This window comes from Chiloscyllium plagiosum, chromosome 3, assembly GCF_004010195.1.
Source record: "Chiloscyllium plagiosum isolate BGI_BamShark_2017 chromosome 3, ASM401019v2, whole genome shotgun sequence".
Taxonomy (NCBI): Eukaryota; Metazoa; Chordata; class Chondrichthyes; order Orectolobiformes; family Hemiscylliidae; genus Chiloscyllium; species Chiloscyllium plagiosum.
In genome coordinates, this window is record NC_057712.1 from 133244859 (window position 1) to 133264442 (window position 19584).

The following is a 19584-nucleotide window of genomic DNA, read 5'->3' on the forward strand; positions in this document are numbered from 1 at the left end:
AAACAGGGAGAGGGACTCACTGTGGGATAGGGAGAGGGACTCACAGTGGGACAGGGAGAGGGGCTCACAGTGGGACAGGGAGAGGGGCTCACAGTGGGGCAGGGAGAGGGGCTCACAGTGGGACAGGGAGAGGGGCTCACAGTGGGGCAGAGAGAGAGGCTCACAGTGGGGCAGGGAGAGAAGCTCACAATGGGGCAAAGAGAGGGGCTCACAGTGGGACAGGGGGAGGGGCTCACAGTGGGGCAGGGAGAGGGGCTCGCAGTAGGACAGGGAGAGGATCTCAGAGTGTTGTAGGGAGAGGAGCTCAGACTGTCTTATTGTTCTGCATGTTTTTTGATGAGTTCAAATGTCATAATTTGCCATGATGGCATCGGAGGCCATAACCTAGCACGTCTGGATCACTAGTCCAATGACATTATCACTAAGTTCTTGACTTGAACCTCACTTCCCATTCCTGATTTATTACTGTTTCTGAGATGTTACTAGTATCCACTATCTTGAATACTGATGCAAAGTACCTTTTCAAGCCATCTGCCATTTCACCATTTTTCCAAAATTAAATTTCCAGATTCACTTTATTTCGAACCATTGCTCACATTATTATCTGTATTTTTTATACATAATCTTACTGTTTTGATATTTTTGGTTAGTTTTCTCTTATACTCATTTTATTAGTTCTTTCATCATTTTTTTTCACACAGAGAGAGGTGTTACGGACCAGATCAGATTCCCTCAAAATATTTTAAGAAGGTAACTTCGACCCTAAATTTCTCTTAAATGTTGATGTGAAGTTCCTGTCCCAGATGCAATGTGACTGGTCAAGTACTTAGCTTTAAGCAAAACACAATTTATTTAAATATTTTTGTTAAAGAGGAATTTAGAAGAACTTAACTATTGGAAAACCTAACTGAATAATAGATACAGTACTAATGACTAATTAACTGATCCAATGTCATAACATTCCATAAACAAACTTCTTGGTAAATACGAAAATTCTGACAAGATTCTTACATGTGTTTCTCCAGTCCAGGAGAAAGCAGTATCAAGAGACATTTCAGAGAAAGTAGCAGCTAGAAATCATTCGCTGAAACTTCAACTCTTCTGAGACCCCAAACAGCTTCTGATAGCTACTCCAAAACCAAAATCCAGAAATCTGGATCTGTGAGAGCTGGCCATACGCATTCAGGCTCTTAAAAAAAAATCAAGGCCTCCAATGCTGTTTTTTCAAGTTGTCTTCAGCAGCTAGCTCCGTACCTCTGCCTTATAACCTCTTTTGAAAAAAACCCAGGACAAAATAATCTTTTAAAACAACAGCATCATCACCTTGGTGCATGAATGGAATGAGTTGCTAGAGGTGGTGGTGGAAGCAGATATAATTACAACAGTTTAAAGGCATGTGGATGTTTACATCAATATGGGCCAAATGCTGGCAAATGAGACTAGATCAGTTTATGATACATGGTCAGCACATACAAGTTGGACCAACGGATCTATTTCTGTGCTTTATCACTCTATAACTCTTTGCTTTTCTTTATATTTTAATCAATCTTCTGGCATGCACAGTGATATGCTTTTCGTTTATGTTTGGTCCTATCTTTAATCTTATTAGTTAATCACATTTGGAATTCATTTGGAATTCTCCTTACTCACTAGAAATTACTTACTGTGTGTATTTTGCAGTATTCCCTAAATGGATGCCATTGTATTTCTATTGACTTTTCATTTAATCAAATTTTTTAATACACTCTCCGTCAACTCTGCTTTCATGCCCTTATTTAAAATCTATATAAGTCTCACATCCACTCCTCTCTGCCCAAAGTGAATGTAAAATTCGATCATATTGTCAGAAATACAGAGAGAAAAAATAAACCATGAGGGTAAACTAGTGAGGATTATAAAAACTGCCAGTAAGAGCTTCTTTACATAAATAAAAAGGAAGAGCGAGGTCGCGCCTAGAAAATGATTCTGGGGAGATAGTTATGAGGAACAAAAAAATGGCAGAGAAGTTAAACAGATATCTTGCATCAGTCTTTGTATTGAAATATACTATGAACATCCTATTAAAACCAAAGTGAAATTAAGTACCAATTCTATCACTATGAATTCCTCATTGCTAAAACTAAACAGGAAATCATGAGATTTTTGGGAATGTGTGAGTTTAATCAGAAATCTGTGTGTAGCTTCAGCATAATAGCGGTAACATTAACAGATGTATTATGGAAACAGACAAAAATGGTGAGGTTAACAAAATGCCATGCAATCTTTGAGAAGCTGAATGTAATCCTAATAAAAGAATCAGTGTTGGTCACCCCTGAATTTATCAAACCCTCTGAAAAAACAACTGATGTTTGTGATCTCACGATAGGTGCAGACCTGTTGCAAGGTCGTGATTTGGGAATAGAGAAATTAGTGCGTAATTTTCCAAGAAATTAAAACAATATCAGTGGAAGTACTCTTTAGTAGAAAAGGAGACGGAGATGATGAAGGCTGTTCAGCATTTTGAATCCTATGGGCTGCAGTGAAATAAGCATATCTAGAATTCAAAAATGATGAAACCCTTTAAGAATTTAAGAAAAAGTGATAAAGATTGTATATGATTTGTATAAGGGATGAATGGATTTAAATCGTATGTTTTGTTGTGAATGTGTCAGGTTTCTTGTGATTAAAATGCATTCCTAAACATGGTCACAGAATGAAGTGTGAAGACTGATCAATCATACTGTCTAAGTCATTTATATAAACTACAAACAACAAGGGCTTCAACGTTGACCTGTGGGACCCACTGGATACTGACTTCTTGGTGGAAAAACACTCTTCAACCATCACCCTCTACTTCCTGCCACTCAACCAATTCTGGATCCAATGTGCTTAGATCCCATGGGGTCTTACCTTTGTTATTAGACTCCCATATGGCACTTTATTAAAATCCTTGCTGAAATCTAAGTAGATGACATAAAAAGCATTGTCCTCATCGAAAAACCTTTGAAAAATTCAGTCACTTTGGTCAGAGCTGACCTCTCCTTAACAAAACTGCTGCTGATTAATCCCTGCCTCTCCAAATGCAGATTAATTCTGTCCTTCAGAACTGCTGCAATAGTTTCCCATGACTGAGATTAAACTGACTGGCCTGTGGTTTCCTGGTTTAACCCTTGCTCCCTTTTTGAATGATGGTGCCACATTGGCTGCCTTCCAGTCCTCTGGCACTTCTCCTGTGGCCAGAGAGGAATTGAACATTTTTGCCAATAACATGATGAATGTCAGATCAGCCATAATCTTACGGAATGGAAAATTAATCTTGAAAGGAGAAAAAAAAATTCCAGTCCTTATTTCTTATTGTCTTAAACTTAATTGTGTTGTGCATCATTATCAATGTACTAAATCGGCTAGATTTGGAACATATATAATAAGCTATTTTTGAAGATACTGAGAAAGAGACAAAAAGACAATGCTGTAGAGAAAGAGAAAAAGCAGCTACTGCTATGGAGAAATAAAATAACTGCTTGTATTAAAAGAAATGGACAAAACCAAAAGGACTCTAACAGATTAAAGGGACAGGGATTCACGAAGTTAAGCTTTGCTGGTAAAAACTTGATCAAGAGAACTCAGGCTGAATGAGAAAAAAAGCATAGGACAGCGGAAGCTTTGCCCTCACGTGGCAGTGGGAGTTTTGGAGGAATGATTCTTGTGATTTTAGAGAAGTATATTTCATGGGATTTTGGCAAGTGAGGTTATGATCATTAGCAAGACCGTAATTTGTTGCCATCTTAAATTGCCATTGAGCTGAGGGGAATTCTCAATTCCATTTTGGATAGCAATTAAGAATCAATCATATCGCTGAATCTTCAGTGAAATCAAAGCTGGACTGACTAAGACTTTCTTCTCTAAAGGACATTAATGAATCAAATGTATTTTCACAAACATTGATGATGGTTCTCATGGTACTCATACCAAAACTAGCAGCAGATTCCAGATTTACTAAGTTTATAAAAACCCACCAGAGTGGGATTTGAAACCATGCTCTAGTGTACTAGACTGATCCTCTGAATTACTGATGCAATGCCATCAACAGTCGGTGACCATTTCCTCCTTTATAATTCTCCAAAGCTGCCTGAAATATGGTGCATAGTAAAAAGAGTTATACATATGTTGATTGTATTCATTAAGTTATGCAGAAGTATCTTTTCCTCAGCTTGGTGTATTGCATCATTGTTAGAATATGTTTAGAATATGGATTAGTGGTGCTGGAAGAGCACAGCAGTTCAGGGGCAGCATCCAAGGAGCTTCGAAATCGACGTTTCGGGCAAAAGCCCTTCATCAGGAATAAAGGCAGTGAGCCTGAAGCGTGGAGAGACGGGTCACTGCCTTCATTGTTTTTACCTCTATGTTTAGAATATGTTGATTTTGGTTTGTTTGTTACAGTAAAAGTCTTAAAATGTGGAATCAGACTTTCTGTTCTTTTCATTAGTGACTGGAAATGCCTCTCTTTTCAAACATTTTTAGTCTCTATGTGGATTTTGATGCTGAGGCTGTTACCTTCAAAATTGGTTTCCAGCTGAGAGCAGAAGAGCTAATGTAGACCATTCCCATTCTGGACACTGTGGCTGGAGATGCATTCTCAATGTTGTGTACCTCAAACAGCAGTTTGCAGGAAGGAGCCATGGGAATACGGTCCCCATTAGCCAAAGTTAATGTCTTGTTATCATCCAGTACAGAATTTAGATTTTCTATCCAAATAGCATCCACTGGACCATCTAGAATTATCCAGATATTATCACCTAGAAACCAAAGTGTACAAATACATTTAAAAACTGACAATGAATAACTAGGTTTCATATTATTAATTTGCACAGTAAATCATGCGACAAGCTAAATGTTTGATCATTTCTGAACTGAATCCCATAGTTCAATTTAATTACAGTAATTATGATTACAATTTAATTCCTAATTAAGCATATTAATTTTGTTACTAAAAACAAAATATGCTGGGAATAATTACCAACTCAATTAATGTTGGGAAGACTTTTATTTATAGATTTTAAGCAGTGTTGAAGGGACGATTTGGACAAGTCCTGGATTGTAAAGGATTTAGCATGCAAATTTAAAAGTCAAAAGGTCAAAAAGAACTAGGGACTGTGAATTTGGGAGAAGAACTTTCAAAGAGATCCAAGAGGTTGCTTTTTGACTTATGATTGCTAGAAAACAATTGGGGATTAGAAAGGACCCTCTGTTGGAGCTGGGATTGTAGTTGCTATGGCTTCCAGTAAATTGCTTTTGGTTAGAAAAAGGCCTCCTCTGTTGCCTAGCAGCTGGGATTGTAGTTGCTATGGCTTCCAGTAAATTGCTTTTGGTTAGAAAAAGGCCTCCAAGCTGGAAATAAGTCATTCCCTCTCTCCTGAAAAGAGCTCAACTTTATATTTTGCACTTGTCCTGGGCTCCCCTATAATTCAGAATCGGATATTTGTGGAGCCTCCACCCCATTTGTTATTTAATTGTCCATCATCATTCACAACTGGAATGACAGAACTGCAGACCTTAGAACTGATCCAGATCTGAAGAAGCCAGAAGATTAGGAAGACTTTAAAACTGGAGGTCAACTTAAAAAGCAAGAAGAGAGGAGATGAAGAAGGATGTGGTAAAGCTAGCTAGTAATATAAAACAAGATTGCAAGAGTGTCTTTTTAGATATATAAAGAGGTAAGAGAGAGGCAAAAGTGAACATTGGACTGATGGAAAGTTAGGTTGAAAAAATAATTATGGAAATAAAGAAATAGTGGACAAACTAAGTAGGTACTTTGCATCAGTATTCATGGGGAAAGATGCCAGCAATATACCTGAACTTCAAGAGTGTCAGGGCAAGAGGTTAGTGTAGTGACCATCACTAAGGAGAAGATAAAATCAAATTACTGCGGATGCTGGAATCTGAAACCAAAAAAGAGAAACTGCTGGAAAATCTCAGCAAGTCTGGCAGCATCTTTGACAAATGTTCAGTTAGACTCTGCCAGACTTGCTGAGATTTTCCAGCATTTTCTCTTTTTTGGACTAAGGAGAAGGTACTGGGGAAGTTGAAAGATTTGAAAGTGGATTAATTTTAAGAGGGCGAGAAAACAAGGACAGAAATATACTGCTGAGGTTGGATAAGGCTCTGGTTACACTGCATTTGAAATATTATGAGCAGTTTGGGCCCCATATCTGAGGAAGAATTGTTAATATTGGAGATGTTCCACAGGAAGTTTACAAGAATGATCCTGGGAATGAAGTGCTTGTCATATGAGGAGAGGTTGAGGACTCTGGGGCTGCAGTCTATGAGATTTAAAAGGATGTTCAGGGGGAGAATCTCATTGAAACTTACAGAATATTGACAGGCTGAGTGGACATAGAGAAGATGTTTCTACTAGTAGGAGACAAGCAGGAGGTTGGAAGAACACAGCAAGCCAGTCAGCATTAGAAGGTGGAGAAGTCAACATTTTGGGTGTTCTTCACAACTGGGGCTGGGAGTAAGGGGAGCTGCAGATAAAGGAGGTGGCAGGGGCAAGGTGGTGAGGTAGGGATATGTGAATACAGGTAGCGGGAACAGCATGGTTGGTCGATGGGAGGAATGAATCAGATTGGTGGCTGGAAGGAAGGGTCAGTAAGTGGAATGGAAGGGAGGAGGAGAGGCTGGAAAGGGAGTCAGGGGATAGGAGGGGAGATTATTTGAAATTGGAGAACTTAATGTTAAGTCCTCTGGGCTGTAGGTTGCCCAAGTGGAAGATGATGTGTTGTTCCTCCAATTTGTGGTTTGATTCACTGTGGCAATGGAGGAGGCCAACAATGGTAATGTTGGAAAGGGAGTGGGAAGGGAAATTAAAATGGGCAGTGACTGGGAGCTTAGGTCAGGCCCTGTGGGCCCAGCTGAGATGTTCGGCGAAACAGGCCCTGAGTTTATGTTTGGTCCCCCCGATGTAGAGAAGACCACATCGGGAGCACCAGATACTGAAAACTAGGTTAGAGGAGAGGCAGGTGAACCTCAGAGGAATGGCTTTCAGGTTGTGGGGCATTGGGACCAGTACTTGGGTAAAAAAGAATGGTTCTGGTTAGAGCTGTGCTGAGACCAGTGTTATGGGAATCCAATCACTAGAGCTGTAGAGGGAGCTTTAAATTAGATAGAAAGGTCGAAGGGGCTATAACTGATATATAAAGGAAAAGGAGAGGGTGGCATTGAAGGACAACTATTTTGATGATATCTAGAATGGAACAGGACTCCCAAACATAAGAAAAGGCAGTAAATATGGTCAAAGGTTAAAAAATGGTTAAAAAGTCAAAAATAATGGCTCCTTACTAAAATGCACATTCTATTCAGAAACGGTTAAATTATTGGGTATGGCATTTATAGCTGCTACAGAGACATGATTACACAAAGATCAAAGCTGGGAACTAAATAGTCCAGAGCATTACTTTCTAAAAGGACAGGCAGAAATGATGTTCTCAATGACCTGGGAACGCAGAAACAGGGCTCACAGTCAAAGGACGAGATCCATTTGGATTTCCAGAAGGCTTTTGACAAGGTGCCACACAGGAGGCTGTTACATTAAATTAAAGAGCTCATGGCATTTTGGGTAAGGTACTGTCATGGACTGGCGGAAGGCAGGCAGTGGGGATGAAGGGATTTTTTTTCAGAATGGCATTTGGTGACTACTGGAGTTCTGCAGGGGTCAGTACTGGAAACATGACTACTCACATTATACACTAATGATCTGGACAAAAAAACTGAGGACATTGTTGCTAATTTTGAAAATGATACAAATATAGGTGAAGGGACAGATAGTGTTGGGGAGGTGGGAAAACTGCAGAATGGCTTGAACAAACAGGACGAGTGTGGGAAGAAATGGTACATAAAATACAATGTGGGAAATGTGAGATAATGCACTTTTGTAGGAAAAATAGGCATTGACTATTTTCTAAATGTGGAAAGGCTTTAGATACATAAAGCACAAAGGTCCTCAGTAGTCCTAGTTTGGGATTCTCTTCAGATAAACATGCAGGTTCACTTGGCAGTTAGGAAGGCAAATGAAATGTTACTATTCATTTAAAAAAAACTAGAATATAAGAGCAGAGAAGTTACTCTCAGCTGAGGTTACTACCCTTCTGAGGTTGTATAAGGATCTGACCAGAGCACATGAGAATATTATGAGGAGTGTTGGAGCTGGTATCTAAAGAAGGATGTGCTGGTATTGGATAGGACCCAGAAAGTGTTTGCAAGAATGATCTGGGAATGAAGGGCTTATCATCTGAAGAAAGGTTGAGGATTCTGGATTTGAGCTCACAGAGCTTAGAAAGATAAGGAGGAATTGCTTTGAAACTTATGGAATACTGAGAGGCCTGGATGGAGTGGATGTGGTGAAAATGTTTCCACAAATAGGAGAGAGTGGAACCTGAGGGCACAGCCACAGAATGAAGAGATGAACTTTAGAACTGAGACGAGGACAATATTTTTTCAGCCAGTGGGTTGTTAATCTATGGAACTCATTGCCACTCATTCTTGATTAGTAAGGGGATCAAGTATTATGGAGAGAAAGCAGGAGAATTGGGTCGAGAAATATATCAGCATGATTGAATGATTTGATGGGCCCAATGACCTAATTCTGCTTCTGTATTTTATGGTCTGAAGAGTAATATTACACTGGAAATTATAATTCTGTTTCTCTTTCCATAGATGCTGTCAGATCTTCTAAGTTTCTCCAACATTTCAGATCTCTAAGATCTTTAGTACTTTGTTTTTGAATTATTAATTACCCTTTGATAAGGTGCCACACAGGAGGCTGTTAAGTAAGATTAAAGGCTCAGACCTAGTGCTCAGGAGACCTGAACTTGAATCCCACCAGTTGCTGGAATTTGAATTCAATTTAATCTGGAAACAAAATCTGGGATGTAAAGCTAGTTCTAGTAATTATCACTGTTTATTGTAAAAGTCCATGCAATTTACAGATTTATTTTAGGGAAGGAAATCTGCCATCACTACCTGCTGGCTTATATGTGACTCCAGGCACAAAGAATTGTGGCTGCCACTAAAACAGTCTTTGAAATAACCCGCAAACCAGTCCAAGAGGATAGCAAATAAAATAGAAACAATAAGACATAGAAAATGGGAGCAGGAGTTGGCCATTCAGCCCTTTGAGCATACTCCACTATTCACTATGATCATGGTTGATCATCTAATTCAATAGTCTACTCCAGCTTTTCCTCCAGGTCCTTTGATTCTTTATGTCCTAAGTGCTATGTTCAATTCCTTCTTTTGCCTTGGCTGATTTCTGTGGTAGCGAATTTCACAGGCACACCACTCTGGGTGTAGACATTTCTCAGTCCATATTGGCATACACCTTATACTGTAATCCCTGGTTCTGGCTTCCACATCATTGAGAATAACCATCCTGCATCTATCCTATCTAGTCCTGTTAGAATTCTATAGGTGTTTTTTCTGAAACCACCCTTCATTCTTCTAAACTGCAGTGAATATAATCCTAACATAGAGTCGTAGAGTCATAGAGATGTACAGCATGGAAACAGACCCTTCGGTCCAACCCGTCCATGCTGACCAGATATCCCAACCTAATCTAGTCCCACCTGCCAGCACCCGGCCCATAACCCTCCAAACCCTTCCTATTCATACACCTATCCAAATGCCTCTTAAATATTGCAATTGTACCAGCCTCCACCACTTCCTCTGGCAGCTCATTCCATAGCCATATCACCCTGTGTGTGAAAAAGTTGCCCCTTAGGTCTCTTCCCCTCTCACCCTAAACCTATGCCCTCTAGTTCTGGACTCCCCGTCCCCAGGGAAAAGACTTTGCCTATTTACCCTATCCATGCCCCTCATAATTTTGTAAACCTCTATAAGGTCACCCCTCAGCCTCCGACGCTCCAGGGTAAAACAGCCACAGCCTGTTCAGCCTCTCCTTATAGCTCAAATCCTCCAACCCTGGCAACATCCTTGTCAAACTTTTCTGAACCCTTTCAAGTTTCACAACATCTTTCCAATAGGAAGGAGACCAGAATTGCATGCAATATTCCAATACTGGCCTAACCAATGCTAACAGATACAATCTTTCCTCACATACCTATCTTGCCATGCCAGGAATCAGTCTGGTAAATCTTCACAGCCCTCTCTCTATAGAAAGGCCATCCTTCCTCAGATAAGGAGATCAGATCTACACACAATACTCCAGGTGTCACAAAACCCTGTACAATTGCAACAAGGCATTCCTTCTCCTGTACTCAAATCCTCTTGCTATGAGGCCAACAACCTGTTTGCCTTCTTCAATGCCTTGTATCTGTCTGCCAACCAATTGTCTCTCCAAGCCAGTACATTATCGCCAATCTCATGTGCTTTAATTATAAGTTTCATATGTGGGACTTTATCAAAAGCCTTCTGAAAGGCCAAGTTATCATTGCATCCTCAAAAAATGCCAACAGATTTGTCAATCACGGTTTCCCTTTTGTAAATCCTGTCACTATTTTCTGAGTGCTCTGCATTTCTCCCATTACCAATATCAGGATAACTGGCCTATAATTCCCTTTTTCTCTCTACCTCCTTTTTGTAATACTAAGGTCACATCAACTACTCTCTAAGCCATAGGGAACTGTTCCCGAATCTATAGAACATTGAAAGATAACCACTAATGCTATTTCCACAGCCACTTTAAGTACTCAACCTCACTGATATTCCACTGTTTCCCCAGCTGCTGAAGCTGGCGACACTTTTTGAAGATGTTTTAATCCTGGTTGCTGCACCTGGCTTATCACATATACCAGGAGGAGCATACCATAGCCTTGACCTCTCCCTTCATGACGTACCTATTTATTGCCCTTATATTGCCCTTAAAATCAAATAATATTAATTATTCTCAGGTCCTTGTTCACCTCTGCACTATTACCCTCACAAACAATAAACCCAAAATTAAAATCTTACAAACTGTTATTGATAAAAGAACTATAAATACTCACCTGACTTTACTCACCCAAATAGCATCAGTTTGTGACACACTTCCCACACTGCTTTACTGGAATCCTGCTAAGGGACATTCTTACCAGGAAGTTTCACTGCAATGTTCACTGCAGGATAATTTTCCCAAACTGCTACTTCATTGTTATTTTAGTTAAATTGTTTTATTTTAGTTACTGGATAATAAAACACTTTTAAACAAAGTGACTTTAAATTTGCCAAAGTAGAGGAGTTTGTGTTCCCAATGCTAGAGCAATTTACCTATGGGCAGTTTCACACACATGTGTGAACCAGCTATGTGACATTTCTTGAATAATTCCTTCCTTTAACTCTACTTCCAAATTCTACAATAGCTCCAGGAATGAGAAGTTTAGTTGTGAAGATAGATTGAAGAAGTTGGGACTGTTATCCTTGAATCTGAGAGAAGTTTTCAAAATTATGAATGGGCTGGGTAGAATCAAGTGGGAAAAACTGTTCCCACTTGTGAAAAAAATGTGACTGGCATCGATTTAAAGTGATGGTAAACAAAGCAGAAGTGATATGAGAGAAGTAGTTATGGTGTAGAATGCGCAGTCTGGTAACGTAGTGGTAGTAAGTTTAGCTGAGACATTCAAAGTTAAAAATCACACAGCACCAGGTTATAGTCCAATAGATTTATTTGAAAGCACTAGCTTTCGGAGCGCTGCTCCTTCATCAGTCCATGGATTCCATTTACACTTTCTGCTGCCAACGTCATCAAAGACCCCTCCAACCCCAGTAATACTCTCCTACAAGCTCTTCAGTTAGGCAGAAGTTGCTCGAACACACGTACCAACAGGTTCAAGAATGGCTTCTTCCCTGCTGTTATTAGACTGATAAATGGACTTTCTAACTTCAAACAATGCTGATCTTACTTGGTGGCATGTTCTGTGTAGTGTAACTTGTATGCCTCGCTCTACCTAAGCACCCTCTGATCTGTGTGTCCTTGTTCGCTATGATCTCCCTATACTGTTTGCAAAACAATGTGTTTCACTGTACTTAGGTACATGTGACTGCAATAAGACAAATCCAATCAAAAAGGTAAAAATCCAATCAAAATCAAATTCATCATTCCTGAACCAGCTCATCATTAACATGCCTGCGGCACCGACCCAGATTCTATACCTCGCCGCCTTCTACACTGGACCCAAACAACGTTGAAGTCACTAGTCTTCAGGCACCATATATTTCCACTGGACCAATTCTCCTCTGCTATCACCTCAGAGATGCTGCATCAGAGCAGCATCTCTCACCACTAGCCCGTCTCATCAATGATGTCCTGATGCCCTTCCGGCTCCACGTTGCCAGCGCCATACCTATCCAATGACGGAGTCGTGATCCTCTGGTGCCATCTCTCATCGCTGGCCCACTTCATCCAAGAATCCCTGAAGTTCCTCTGTCTCTGCCTAGCCACTGTTTATGCTGGACCCAACCAACAACAGAGTTGTGATCCTCACATGCCATCTTTTGACCCTGGGTCACCTTGGCCGATGTAGCAGCCACTGATTCCAATGCTAAGCCCTGTGCTTTTTCTGGAAAAGTAAGTAGGGCGGGTCATTTACCACCACATTGAGATCTGCACTGGGCTCACTCACCGTCACCACGAGGTCCACGTTGGGTTCACTCACCGTCACCATGAGGTCCACGTTGGGTTCACTCACTGTCACCATGAGGTCCACATTGGGTTCACACATCGTCACCACGGGGTCCACGCTGGGTTCACTCACCGTCACCATGAGGTCCACATTGGGTTCACTCACTGACACCACGGGCTCCACGCTGGGTTCACTCACCGTCACCACGGGGTCCACATTGGGTTCACTCACTGTCACCACAGGGTCCAAGCTGGGTTCATTCACCATCACCACGGGGTCCACGTTGGGTTCACTCACTGTTACCATGAGGTCCATGCTGGGTTCACTCACTGTCACCACGGGCTCCACGCTGGGTTCACTCACCGTAACCACGGGCTCCACGCTGGGTTCACTCACTGGACCAACTCACTACAACCATGAGGTCCCCACTGGACCCACTCACCACAAATTCCGCAATGTTCCCACTCACCATCACCATGAGGTCTGCACTAACCCCACACACTGTCACCACGAGATCCACGCTGGACTCACTCACCATCACCTCGAGATCCACAATGGTCCCACTCACTGTCACCATGAGGTCAGCACTTGGCTCACGCATCTTCACCATGAGGTCTGAACTGGGCTCCCTGATCGTCACCGTGAGGTCTGTGCTGGTCTCACTCACCATCACCATGACCTCCCGACGGGCCCACTCACTGTCATCACGAGGTCCACACTGGTCCCACTCACCATCATCGTGAGTCTCACAACGTGCCCACTCACCATCTCCATGAGGTCTGCAATAGGTGCACTAACCATCACCATGAGTTCCACATTGGACCCACTCAACATCACCACGTGGTCTGCACTGGGCCCACTCACCGTCACCACGAGGTCCGCAGTGGGCCCACTCACCATCACCACGGGGTCCACGCTGGGCCCACTTACCATCACGACAACGTCCACGCTGGGCCCATTTACTGTCACCCCGAGGTCCATACTGGTCCCACTCACCATCACCATGAGGCCCGCACTGGGCTCACTCACAGTCACCACGAGGTCCACACTGAGCCCACTCACCATCACCACATGGCCTGCACTGGGCCCACTCACCATCACCATGAGGTCCACACTGAGCCCACTCACCATCACCACGAGGTCCACACTGGGCCCACTCACCATCGCTACGAGGTCCACACTGGGACCACTCACCATCACCACGAGTTCCACACTGGACACACTCACTACCGCCACAAGGTCCACAATGGGCCCACTCACCATCACCACGAGGTCCACACTGGGACCACTCACCATCACCACGAGGCCCACACTGGGACCACTCACCATCACCACAAGGACCACACTGGGACCACTCATCATCACCACGAGGTCCACACTGGGCCCACGCACCACCGCCACAAGGTCCACAATGGGCCCACTCACCATCACCATGAGGTCCACACTGGGCCTACTCACCATCACCACGAGGTCCACACTGGGCCCACTCACCACCGCCACAAGGTCCACAATGGGACCACTCACCATCACTACGAGGTCCACACTGGGCCCACTCACCATCGCTACGAAGTCCACACTGGGCCCACTCACCATCGCTACGAGGTCCACACTGGGACCACTCACCATCACCACGAGTTCCACACTGGGACCACTCACCATCGCTACGAGGTCCACACTGAGCCAACTCACCATCACCACGTGGTCTGCACTGGGCCCACTCACTGTCACCACGAGGTCTACACTGGGACCACTCACCATCGCTATGAGGTCCACACTGGGCCCACTCACCATCGCTACGAGGTCCACACTGGGACCACTCACCATCGCTACGAGGTCCACACTGAGCCGACTCACCATCGCTACTAGGTCCACACTGGGACCACTCACCATCGCTACGAGGTCCACACTGGACACACTCACCACCGCCACAAGGTCCACAATGGGCCCACTCACCATCACCACGAGGTCCACACTGGGACCACTCACCATCACCACGAGTTCCACACTGGACACACTCACCACCGCTACAAGGTCCACAATGGGCCCACTCACCATCACCACGAGGTCCACACTGGGCCCACTCACCACCACCACAAGGTCCACAATGGACCCATTTACCATTACCACGAGGTCCACACTGGGACCACTCACCATCACCACAAGTTCCACACTGGGACTCACCATCGCCACAAGGTCCACAATGGACCCACTCACCATCACCACGGGTTCCACACTGGGACTCACCATCGCCACAAGGTCCACACTGGGACCACTCACCATCACCACGAGGTCCACACTGGGACCACTCACCATCACCACGAGATCCACACTGGGACCACTCACCATCACCACGGGGTCCACACTGGGCCCACTCACCACCGCCACAAGGTCCACAATGGGCCCACTCACCATCACCACGCCACAAGGTCCACAATGGGCCCACTCACCATCACCACGAGGTCCACACTGGGCCCACTCACCATTGCTACGAGGTCCACACTGGGCCCACTCACCATCGCTACGAGGTCCACACTGGGACCACTCACCATCGCTACGAGGTCCACACTGGGACCACTCACCATCACCACGAGTTCCACACTGGGACCACTCACCATCGCTACGAGGTCCACACTGAGCCAACTCACCATCACCACGTGGTCTGCACTGGGCCCACTCACCGTCACCACGAGGTCTACACTGGGACCACTCACCATCGCTATGAGGTCCACACTGAGCCCACTCACCATCACCACGAGTTCCACACTTGGACTCACCATGGCAACAAGGTACACACTGGGACCACTCACCACCGCCACAAGGTCCACAATGGGCCCACTCACCATCACCATAAGGTCCACACTGGGACCACTCACCATCACCACAAGGTCCACACTGGGCCCACTCACCACCGCCACAAGGTCCACAATGGGCCCACTCACCATCACCACGAGGTCCACACTTGGCCCACTCACCATCGCTACGAGGTCCACACTGAGCCCACTCACCATCACCACGAGTTCCACACTGAGACTCACCATCGCCACAAGGTCCACACTGGGACCACTCACCACCGCCACAAGGTCCACAATGGGCCCACTCACCATCACCACGAGGTCCACACTGGGCCCACTCACCATCGCTATGAGGTCCACACTGGAACCACTCACCATCACCACGAGGTCCACACTGGGCCCACTCACCACTGCCACAAGGTCCACAATGGGCCCACTCACCACCGCCACAAGGTCCACAATGGGCCCACTCACCATCACCATAAGGTCCACACTGGGACCACTCACCATCGCTACGAGGTCCACACTGGGACCACTCACCATCGCCACGAGGTCCACACTGGGACCACTCACCATCGCTACGAGGTCCACTCTGAGCCGACTCACTATCACCACGTGGTCTGCACTGGGCCCACTCACCATCACCATGAGGTCCACATTGGGTCCACTCAGCATCGCTATGAGGTCCACACTGAGCCCACTCACCATCACCACGGGTTCCACACTGGGACTCACCATCGCTACAAGGTCCACACTGGGACCACTCACCACTGCCACAAGGTCCACCATCATCATGAGGTCCCCACTGCATCCACTCAACATCACCACGACATCCGCACTGGGCTCACTCACCGTCACCACAAGGCCTACACTGACCCCACTCACCATCGCCAGAAGGACCGCACTGTGCCCACTCACCTTCACCATGAGGTCTGCACTGACCCCACACTCCGTCACCATGAGATCCACGCTGGACTCACTCACCGTCACGTGATCCACATTGGTCCCACTCACTGTCACCATGAGGTCCGCACTTGGCTCACACATCTTCACCACGGGGTCTGAACTGGGCTCCCTCACCGTCACCATGAGGTCTGTGCGGGTCTCACTCACCATCACCATGACCTCCCCACAGGCCCACTCACTGTCACCATGAGGTCCACACTGGTCCCACTCATCATCACCATGAGTCCCGCACTGTGCCAACTAACCGTTTTCATGAGGTCTGCAATGGGTGCGCTAACCATCACCACGAGTTCCACATTGGGCCCACTCACCATCACCACGAGGTCCACACTGGGCCCACTCACCATCACCACAAGGTCCACACTGGGCCCACTCACCGTCACCAAGAGGTCCGCACTGGGCCTATTTGCCATCATTACGAGTTCCGCATTGACCCCACTCAACGTCACCACAAGGTTCACACTGGGCCCACTCACCATTGCGATGTGGTCCACACTGGGTTCACACAAGTTCATGATGGATTTCTTGCTACCATCAGTGGTAAGAGAGATGAATAAGTTAGAAAACAAGCAAGATAAATAAAAAGAGGAAAACAAAAGCAGTCGGTACGAATGAGATCCACTATAGGAGTCACTGTTATGTTACAGCAATGAATGCTATTATCAAATGTCGTTCTTCATGAAGAATATAATGAATTTTATTGGCTTCTTTATATTTGTATGAATAAAATTTAGACTCTTTATTTGCTCACTGTGGTATAATGTGTGTTGGAAATTTGCTGCTAATAACGACCAAAACCCAGAAGTTCAGAGTAAAGTTTTATACCTAATTCCTAACCATTTTTTTGATATTATGAATTGTTTGCAAATTGAACTAATTTTCATTCTCTTGAATCTAATCCATTTTATTCATTTCCCAAAAGTGAATCATTTATCTCATTAACTTTCAAAGCTGCCGGTACCTTTTTTTGACTTGATAGATTTCCTCCAAAGTGTTGAGAAGATTCCATCAGTCCAGTCATTTGTTGCAGGATCCAGTCGCCCAAACATCTGTGGAGCAGTGATAGCCTTAGGATTCATGCGCATTTCCCGATGAGGAGCTCCACATTCAGTCAGTGACTGCATGAGAGTACGAATTACACATGTCTTCCCAGAGCCACTGGGTCCCAATGTCATCAGCCCATGACGGACCCTGGCTGTTTCATACAGCTGAAAGGAGACATCAATTCAGAAATGTGTAACTTTGCACTGGAAAGACTGGGGAAGGTGGAAGGTAGATATTTGAGCTTATACATATACAAATCACAGAATTAGAAAATCAAAGAATGGTGACACAACAGGAGAAGGCCATTCTGCATCATGTCTGCACTGGCGCTCCAAAGATGTAATTTACCTAGTTCCAATCCCCAGCCTCTCCCTAGAACATCGCACGTTCTTCTTTTGCTCCATTTCAAATTGAACCCTTTTATATTGTGCTTCTGAATTATTTTTTTCCCAAGTAAAGCACCTTACACTTTGCTACACTAAATTAGGTCTGCCATCTGTTATCGTCCTTGTGTTTGACAAATGAATGTTATGCATGTCCAACCAGTTTGAGTGGCCATCAACAATGACTAAGAACATTGAGACCATGAAAGGACCTGCATAGTTGCATATGACCAAGTCCAGGGTTTACCCAACCATTCCCATGAATGTTGGGGAGCCGCTGACAGTAATTTATGCCCTTGTTAGCACTCTGGGTACTGCCCCACCTATGCGATTATGTCTGCATTCAATCCTGGCCACTATACAAAAATTCTCACCTACATCTTCAGGTCTGGCAGTGATCGTTGCTCGGGACAGCCACACTTGCAACCCATAATAAGATGTCATCCTGTACAGTGATCTCGTCTCTCTGGTCCAAAAAGGCTTCAATTCTGGTTGTGATGGCTCTTTGGTTTCTCTCATCACCACAACTTGTTTCAGTTTTGCCAGGACCTGGATCTTTCTGTGTCTGATAGTTTGATATTGTCAGCTGTAACTGGAATTGCATCCAGAAAATCTAAATGACTCCGGACTCTTCCACTGGCTGTACTACCAGCAGTGTATCTGGCAGCAGGAGGTGGCTCAATGCACCTGCATTTGCTACTCGGCCTCCTGGATAGTGTTCAAACTTGTCATTATACGCACTTAGAATTAAAGTCCACCACTGAATTCAGCCTGAAGCTATGGGTGGCATTCCCTTGTTCTCTTTAAGTGAACCTAGCAGGGGTTTGTGGTCCATTATTGGAGTCATAGAGATGTACAGCATGAAGCAGATCCTTTGGTCCAACCCGTCCATGCCGGCCAGATATCCCAACTCAATCGAGTCTCACCCATGCGCCAATACCATGGGTGATGATAGCTGTTTCTTCACTTTCTTGAAAGCTATGGTTTGGCCACGTGACCATTTTCAGGCTGACCCTTTTTTTATGAGTTGATATAACGTGCAAGAATGGAGGCCAGGTTATGTATGAATGTTCCATGATAATGCATCAGCCCAAGGAAAGACCTAAGCTCTTGTACAGGTGTGCGAACCGGGGCACGTTTGATTGCCCTCACTCTACCTTCCAACAGGTGTAACTTCTCGACTCTGTAACCCAAGTCAGTCACATAGGGTGCCTAGAATACACATTTTGACCTTTAAGGTGTGCACCTGCTTGGGAGAAATGTCTAAGGTAAAAACAATGACTGCAGATGCTGGAAACCAGATTCTGGATTAATGGTGCTGGCGTAAGACTTCCGTTTCCCCGGCTCCCAACGCCTCATCTTCACCATGCATATCCAGTTCCTCTACACCTCCATCCACCATGACCAGGGTCTCCAAGCCCTCTGTTTCTTCCTCTCCCGATGTCCCCAACAGTACCCTTCCACTGACACATTCATTCGTTTGGCCAAACTGGTCCTCACCCTTAACAATTCCATTTTCGAATCCTCCCATTTCCTCCAGACCAAAGAGGTAGCCAAGGGCACCCGTATGGACTCCAGCTATGCCTGTCTCTTTGTTGGCTACGCAGAACAGTCCATCTTCCGGAATTACACCGGCACTACTCCCCACCTCTTCCTCCGCGACATTGATGACTGCATTGGCGCCACCTTGTGCTCCCGCGAGGAGGTTGAGCAATTCATCAACTTCACCAACACATTCCACCCTGAACTTAAATTTACCTGGACCATCTCTGACACCTCCCTCCCCTTCCTGGACCTCTCCATCTCCAT

The 19584-nt window shown here is 44.8% G+C and overlaps 1 protein-coding gene across 1 annotated transcript in view; it reads right to left on the bottom strand.

Moving 5' to 3' along the window:
• LOC122540182 (dynein axonemal heavy chain 8-like) overlaps nucleotides 1–19584 on the bottom strand; it is a 1320893-nt gene that overhangs the window by 394602 nt on the left and 906707 nt on the right. Inside the window, exons 50-51 of the mRNA XM_043675532.1 lie at nucleotides 17310–17556; nucleotides 4534–4775 (exon numbers count right to left, since the gene is read on the bottom strand). Of these exons, the coding sequence (XP_043531467.1) occupies nucleotides 4534–4775; nucleotides 17310–17556 (489 nt within the window). The remainder of the gene's footprint in view (nucleotides 1–4533; nucleotides 4776–17309; nucleotides 17557–19584) is intronic.